Raw genomic sequence first — 7,911 nt, 5'->3', positions numbered from 1 at the left:
AACTGTTTGTGGTATATTTCAGTAGTTTATCTTTCATCTTTTTGATAATTTACTTCATTTTTTAGCAAAAAATTTAAACCACCACATCTGACAGGAGCTCTGGACCTGGGGAGCTCTGGTGAGAACAGTATTTTACACCAAATACATCAATAGGGCTTGTCTAAACATATGAATGAAATTAGTCTTGAAGTTGGTTTGAATTCATCCTTCAAGTTTTTCGTGTTAGCTGCCTCTAGCCCAGTTTATATATGTACCATGTAGCATTATAATATAATAATGTAATGTCATAGTCAAAAGTTAAAGAATGAAATTGAAACATACACAAACATATACAAACATGCGTTTGTTTGGCAAAAGGACACACATTCTTCACTCGAGTGCAGCTGCAGATACTTGTGTTGGAAAAGCTCTGAAGCACTGAAGTACTGTTCCAACTTTACCTAAATAAAACAAAAGTACAGCTTATAGAAGTAAGACGTAGCTCTTTGAAGGACATTTTACTTTTAATCATCAGCTGTTTTTGTGCAAAATTAACCGACAACTGTGATTTTGTCTCATATTTGTTGTTAAAAGTTTGTGTCTCTGTCACAAACATCTCTTTGATTTGTACTCGCGTTCCTTGCAAATGTTAAAGTGCGTCTCTTGACCTGACTTTCTCCCCTCACCCCCAGCCAGTCGCGGCCCCTCGCTGAGCCTGGTTCTCCTGGGGATTTCTTCCTGTTCAAAGGGAGTTTTTCCTTCTCACTGTCACCAAGTGCTTACTCATAGGGGATCAACTGTTTGCATTACTGTATGATGTTCACCTTACAATAATCTGCACCAAATAACAATAACTTGTTCACTGTTGTTGTGATTTGGTGCTATACAAATAAAATAAAATTGAATTAAATAGAAACACACTTGTCTGAATGAGGCTCAAACTGTCTCAGAGGAGAACTGCCAAACATGTATTTTTCCAACTTTCATTAATCTGCCATAAACTTGTTCTCACAAAGTTTTATTTAATTTCACACATTTTCTGTTCCCACTGATGAACTTCACTCAGTTCAGTTCAGTCAGTTTAATAGCTGTACTGGGAAATTTGGTTTGCAGATATGCTCTCATGAAATCCATCAACAATATAAAAAGAAGAAAAACACTACATAACAAATACAGAAAATTAAATCCACATCCAAAAAACTCATAAGATATAATCCTCAGTATAATTTAAAAAAAAGGCACAGCTATCACAAATTGATTTAAAAAAACAAAACAAAACACTATTGCATAGAAAATAAAGGAGTTTTTTGTCCTGCCACGTTTTACTCTTTGTGTTCAGTATCTGCAGCCTGAAGCAAACAGTTCAAGTTCTCTGTGCAGGGTTCGGTCTGGTTCATCACATCAGCGCCTGTCTTTTGCACCTCCTCCTGCTCATAAACAGCAGATAGTGAGATCTGTGGGGCTTTGCTCAAGTTTATCCTGTCCTCGGTTCTAGCATTTCCAAAGCAGTCAGGGATGGAGAATATTAAAACAGAGTGATACTTATAGCTGCCCTCTCTTTAAAACAGTATCTTGATGAGTGCCTTCATGTGACGCGTTTAGGGGACATCTGCAATCTAGCTTACACTCTTCCTGTGACAGCATTGCATAAAAGCCCATCTGGCCTCAGGTTACAGAACACACCTGCTATTTACAGCTACAACTAAAACGGATGCAGGATTGTTTTTGCTTCGTTTCTGTTGCTTAAATTAGTTGCAGCTGAGATTTTTAGAAGTGGTTCATAACATAATTTCCCACTGCCTTGTTGTTTACTCTCTTATTTACCATTTTGATTAGGTGGAAGTACAGTTGTGAATATTCAGTGGAGTTTTTCCCACTGCACTCTTGGCTTATAATAAGCTAATTTCCTTCACTGGCATCCATAAAACTGTTTTGACTGTACAGTTTTATAGCTCTTAATGACTGCATTTGGAGATGTAGAATAAGTTATACAGTAGAATTTTTTATTTTAATATGATGTAGAAAAGAAAAAAAAGATGTTGAACAAAGGTAAATAATTATATGTGGACTTTTTACCTTTCTACCTAACATGTGATCTCTCCAGCCTGGTCGCTCACCCTGGATCTCCTCTCTGTGTCTCAAAAGTTTAAATTAGTCCAGATTGGATCAGACGTTTTCATGTCCCAGACCTCCTCTGTCAGACTCTCTGAGATTTAGCAGCAGCTGTTCCTCTAGAACAGCTGGAATAAGACAAAGTAAAGCTGAACCCTACTGTGAAGCTCCAAAAGAAAAGACTGGAAAAAATAATTATATATTCCCTTTTTTAAAAAACATGCATTAGGATATAGAATCGGTACTGCTGAACCTGTAGTATAAACAGCTTGATTAAATTTACTGTCCATGGACACACACAGGTTTTTAAATCAAGTCGAATTTCGTCTAGATGTGATATCCAGATAACCCGGGCTGGTGATGATGGTAATGATCCACCAGGTGAGGGCGCTCTCCCTCTTTCAGTCGCCTGCACGCGTGTGGAATACCAATCCAGAGAATCCCCTGAACAATCAGCTCACAGAGAGATGAGATAAAGACTGAACCTTCACGTTTCCATTTTTTCCAGCTCTTCGAATGAAACATGTTTTTTAACTTCTGAAATGCTTAAACTAAAACTTCTGCTGTGAGATTGTTTTGATAAACCAAAATTCCCACTTTATCTCAACAGAAAAACTTTATGGAAATCAGTCAAAGCCCAGAATGAGCGACCATTTTTCCATGAATTCAGCAACTCATCGTGTGCAGGTGCCGGAATGTATTCTTGTGTCATACTCCCGAGCTGCACCTCCGTGCGCTTTCACATCTGCCATTTGCATCAGATTTCACTTTATCTTCTCCATTTCTCTCCACAAACACTAAAACGACGCCTCTGTCCTATTACCTGCAGCTCCAGCGTAAATGTTTATGGAAATGGCTCGTCGGAGCAGGCCAAGTGTTTTCCATCAGCGGCTCTTTGCAGTAATAATACTGCAGTGTTGATGTCAGACCCGCCTTGCCTGAAGAGGGGAGGCTAATGGCCCCTTTCCCCCGCTGCATGAACCAGCGAAGAGAGGAGGGAGGGGAAAAAATCTAATTCACCTTAAATGTGCTGCTGCAGAGCTGGGAAGCGAGAGGGCATCTGTTCAGAGAGTCCCCATTAAAGGAACATCATGTAAGATCAACCACAACGCAATTAGGGAATATGGACACGAGTGAGAGTCTGCGAGGATCACACCTCTCACACACCTGTTGGCTTTCGGTGGTTTCTTCAAAGCACTGTTTTCATTTCAGTCCCCACTTTTAACATGAAAACTCAACTATAGAAGTGATTATTATTATTATTATTATCATTATTATTATTATTATGTAATATTTTATTTAAACAAAAACACTGAGTGACAGAGCACATACCCCTGTAGTACATGTTTATAACAATATTAAAATCAAAATTCATAATATGTGTTGTTTATTTGTCATTTTCTGTGTGCTAAAAAAGTTTTAAAGTAAATTATTAATTCATTGACTGCATTAGACAACTTTAGAAAATATGAACGCCCCGTCCCTCTTCTCAGCTGTTTCTCTTTCCCTCTTTCTTTCTCCCCTTCTTTCCCCCAGTCAAGTCTGTCCCGTAAGTCTGTCAGTAAGTGAAAATAAAATAAACAATAAAAGGTGAATCAAATGGACCATTACGGCAAGGCTGGGATGGTCAATTTGGTAAAGTAAATCCGTTGGGCATCTTTCTTTGCCTTTAGACAACAATTCTGATGGCAAAAGAGTCAAACGGGACAAGCAATAAAAAAAAAGAAAAAAAGAAAAAAAAAGAAAATATGAACGCTGACAAGTTCAGAGACTTTCTCAGGAAGCAAAGATCGTTCAGCAGTTGATTTATACTCATTTATACTCATGTTAATTTAACAATACCTGCATATTAATATCCCTAATAACAAAAATAAAGTATTAAGGAGGAAATATAGATCCCAGTCAGTTTTCAACATTATATTCCGCTTACATAAGTGGTGACTATAGTCCAGAAATAAATATTTATTTTATTAATTCATTAATTTACAATCCTGGTGGATCAGTTGTTTCCATTATCAGGACCGTTGGATGCCTGCAGTACCGTCTCCGACCTATGGGGTCGCTGTGGAGTTGCGAGACACTTCAGGATGCTCCGGAAATATTCGACATAAACCGGAAAAGGTACACAATGGCTATGGCCAGCAGCATGTAGCCAACGCATCGACAGTTAAGATCTTGTTTTAATTAAGCTGTTTTAATCATTGCCTTCTTGTTCGTATTTTAACCGTTGAAATAGAAACGACTGTTTACCGGAGATGGGAGTTCCGGCGTTTTTCCGTTGGCTCAGCCGAAAATATCCATCAATTATTGTGCACTGTGTGGAGGAAAAGGTGAGTGGTTAGCTTTGAAAGCTAGCAGCCTGTCCGAGGAACATTATCGGGAATATTTTTAACACTCTTCTCGCGCATTTGACTGCGTTTTAATCGCTGCACACAGCGGGTGAAGTTACTACGACAATGCGAAATGTTTTGGCGAGAGTGGGGACGATAAATCGAAGCTCGTGCAGTCTGTTTACTTACACGTGACACTGTAAATAACATTGCTGCTGTGTTAATGTTTGAAACCCACGCGGAACTTTAACCTGACAGCAAACACAGAAAGTGTTTGGATTCGTTGTTTTTGTATTGTTAAAATTAACAATAGCTATAATTACTTTACTGGTCTGCTGTTAAACAGTACTGTGCAAATGTTTTGAGCCACTCCTCGTTTCTTTATGTTTTGTTGCCAGGAAGCCAGAGTTTCTTTAAAAGTGCTCTTGAGCAGCTGTTCTCTGGGTTTTTTGAAGTCTTTCAAGGTTTATCTTTGGACATTGGCTGCTTTTGCACTTTGTTTTCAATTCAGTCCTTGTACCTGGACATTTTAATTTTTTCTTTGTTAAGACTATTAAGCAGTCGAGCATAGAAGGAACCTATGTCGAGGGATGGACCAGAGTTTTCTACACATAATGGACAATTAAGCATAGATCCAATTTTGAATTGTACCTGTGTGCTGTTTGTTACTGCAGCCTGTTACAAAAACAGATCATTTGTTCCCACGACTTTAGCTGAATCTGCAAATAAATGTTATATATCTTAGGCATTTTTTTGCACTAACATGCTGATTCACAAGAGCTATTTGCCATAAACATTGCATACAAAAGTAAAAAACTGTCTACAGCATACATATCCTGCGTAATCACAAAGCTTTCTGAAATCTGTGCTGTAACCTGACATACATGTCTGTAGAAATGTCACTAGGTTCTGTGTGAGTGCAGCTCACAACAGCTGAAGATGTATTTTTGTCCGGAGTTGCAGCTCTGATGCAAAAAAGGTTATTTTTTTTGTTTCCTTTCATGTTAACAGGGGAAGGAGTGCAATGGAGTTCGTATTCCTGTTGATACAACAAAGCCAAACCCCAATGAGGTGGAATTTGACAATTTGTACTTGGACATGAATGGGATCATTCACCCCTGCACGCATCCAGAAGACAAGTAGGAACCGTTCTCAGTTTAATCTGGAGATAAAAGACCGATCTTCTGTGTTTACAGCTCAATTCATTTCTGATATAACAGAAACCTACTCCCTGTGAGGTTTTTGTTTCCAGTGTAATTTATTTGGAAGTCAATAATTTCATTGAAACAGTCTTTTTCTAAATTTGAAATATTTATACAAATTTATACATATATAAAAGTTCATAAATGAAGCCATACCAAGTCTTCACTTTGTCTCTTCCTCCACAGACCGGCTCCCAAAAACGAGGATGAAATGATGGTCGCGATCTTCGAGTACATTGACCGCCTGTTTAACATCGTGCGGCCAAGGAGAGTTCTCTACATGGCCATCGACGGAGTGGTAAGCTGCTGCCATTAACAGAAACGTGCAGTTTTTTTCACTGATGAGCATTCACAAGTGTTACTGTGTGTGAAGTAAACTTGTTTTCAGTGTTACGCCGATCTGACAGTAGCTTTGATGTAAACTAAAGTTAACTCTGCCCAGGCTCCACGTGCCAAAATGAATCAGCAGCGCTCTCGGCGGTTTCGTGCCTCCAAAGAAGGGGTCGAGTTGGTGGAGGAGAAGAGTCGCGTGAGAGAGGAGGTCATCCAGAAAGGTGTTTTATTTGCCTCTTTGACTGCTGGACTGAAAATACGGGCAATATATTTTAATGTGATATTCAAAACACTGTAATGTTAAGTGCGTCAAATTTGATGCATGGAGTTTTTGAGGGCTGTGCATCATCTGTGTGTATTTTTTTCCCAAAAAAAACTAAATTAACTGATTTTTAAACAGTAAATTGCAAAAAAAATGGCAGATGTACCAAATATGATAAAAATTAAACTTGCATATGCAAATTGATTGATTTTTTTTTTTTTTAAAGTATGAAATGATTTATTAAACACTGCAGTTGAAAAATATATTTGGACATTTATAAAACAAATGTGTATTTAATACATTCCTGGTGATTTTCTCTTGGAGGAAGATTGAAACTTTCAAAAAGAGTTTAAAGCATTACATCTGGGGGAAAAAAACAACATCCTGGTTTTTTGTTTGTTTGCTTTTAAACCCGATTGGATCAATTTCAGCTCAGTGTAAAAATCTGCTGATTTTTTCTTTTTTTTTCTTTTTCCCCTCTCATTTTCTCTCTGTCCAGCTTGGATAGGGAATACAGCCACATGGGGGTAACTCCGCCCTCTAGTTTCTTCTCAGTATAATATTGAGATTTTTTTTTTTTTCCGTCTACAGGAGGTTATCTTCCTCCGGAGGAGATTAAAGAAAGGTTTGACAGCAACTGTATCACCCCAGTAAGTTTACTCCATCCAGTGAAATCTTGCCTAACTTTTATTTACTTGTAACAATGTAGTTACAGGATTTGTACTTGAATGGATGATTCAGTGACTTTTCTCTGCAGGGAACAGAGTTCATGGACAACCTGGCACACTGTCTGCGATATTATGTGGCCGAAAGACTCACCAACGATCCAGGATGGAAGAATATTGTTGTGAGTCTGATTTATGGCCAGATGTTACCTGCCCACAACTATTTCTTTTATAAAATAAAATGACTCAGTTTAATCATCCTTACGTTCCTCTTTCTTTTTTTTTTTTTTTGTAGTTTTCAGCTCTTGGTATTTTGCATTTTCAGGCACTAATCTTCAGTTTCTCTGTTATCCAGGTCTTCCTGTCTGATGCCAGCGTCCCAGGTGAAGGTGAACACAAGATTATGGACTTCATCAGGAGACAGAGAGGTACATGCATTAACACTCAGAGCAATTCCAATGATTTAATTAAAGGGACCTTTTATGATTATTTCACCTCCATATTTTTATGGTTGGCTTTAATGAAGAAGCTTTGCAATACTTAATGTTCAAAATAATCTTCGTCTTTCACTGGGTCTTGGTGTAGTGCCTCAGTGTTTTAGGTCCTTAAGCCAACTTTGTTCTGATTGGCTGTCGCTCCCAAACTGAAGGTTTGTGCCTGAGATGACCATATTAAGTATGTCTCATCTCGTCAGCAGCAGGATAGATTGGAGCAGTCTGAAGCTGAGCTTTGACACATGTTGACCTCATTGTTTGAATCCTTGAAGCCATTTTTTATGTAAGACCGTGTTTGTGATAGAAGAAATGAAAAAAGCACAGTAATTCCCCTTGAATGCAGCTGCACTGCAGAATGGTAAATGGAAAAACCGAAAATATGGGAGGCTTCTGATGTGAAGTACTCTGAACTGTAGTGACAGATTCACAGTTCAAAGCTAAAGTGCTGTTGATTATCAGGTTGACTCTTCTATCTTGAAGTCAAATTTGATAGGTGACCTTTGATGACCAAACATCAAGTACAAGCCTTCACAC

At 38.3% G+C, this 7,911-nt stretch overlaps 1 protein-coding gene across 1 annotated transcript in view; it reads left to right on the top strand.

The window, feature by feature from the left end:
• The first annotated feature begins 4,107 nt into the window (after positions 1-4,107).
• Positions 4,108-7,911, top strand: part of xrn2 (5'-3' exoribonuclease 2) — a 47,132-nt gene continuing 43,328 nt past the window's right edge. Inside the window, exons 1-8 of the mRNA XM_013910773.1 lie at positions 4,108-4,212; positions 4,328-4,421; positions 5,433-5,560; positions 5,810-5,921; positions 6,066-6,177; positions 6,810-6,868; positions 6,976-7,065; positions 7,239-7,311. Coding sequence (XP_013766227.1) covers positions 4,145-4,212; positions 4,328-4,421; positions 5,433-5,560; positions 5,810-5,921; positions 6,066-6,177; positions 6,810-6,868; positions 6,976-7,065; positions 7,239-7,311 — 736 coding nt within the window. The 5' untranslated portion in view covers positions 4,108-4,144. The remainder of the gene's footprint in view (positions 4,213-4,327; positions 4,422-5,432; positions 5,561-5,809; positions 5,922-6,065; positions 6,178-6,809; positions 6,869-6,975; positions 7,066-7,238; positions 7,312-7,911) is intronic.

Source organism: Pundamilia nyererei, unplaced genomic scaffold (assembly GCF_000239375.1).
Source record: "Pundamilia nyererei isolate P.nyererei 1_Seehausen unplaced genomic scaffold, PunNye1.0 scaffold00048, whole genome shotgun sequence".
NCBI lineage: Eukaryota > Metazoa > Chordata > Actinopteri > Cichliformes > Cichlidae > Pundamilia > Pundamilia nyererei.
The sequence above is the reverse complement of the archived record's forward strand: the minus strand, read 5'-3'. Positions and strand labels throughout refer to the sequence as shown.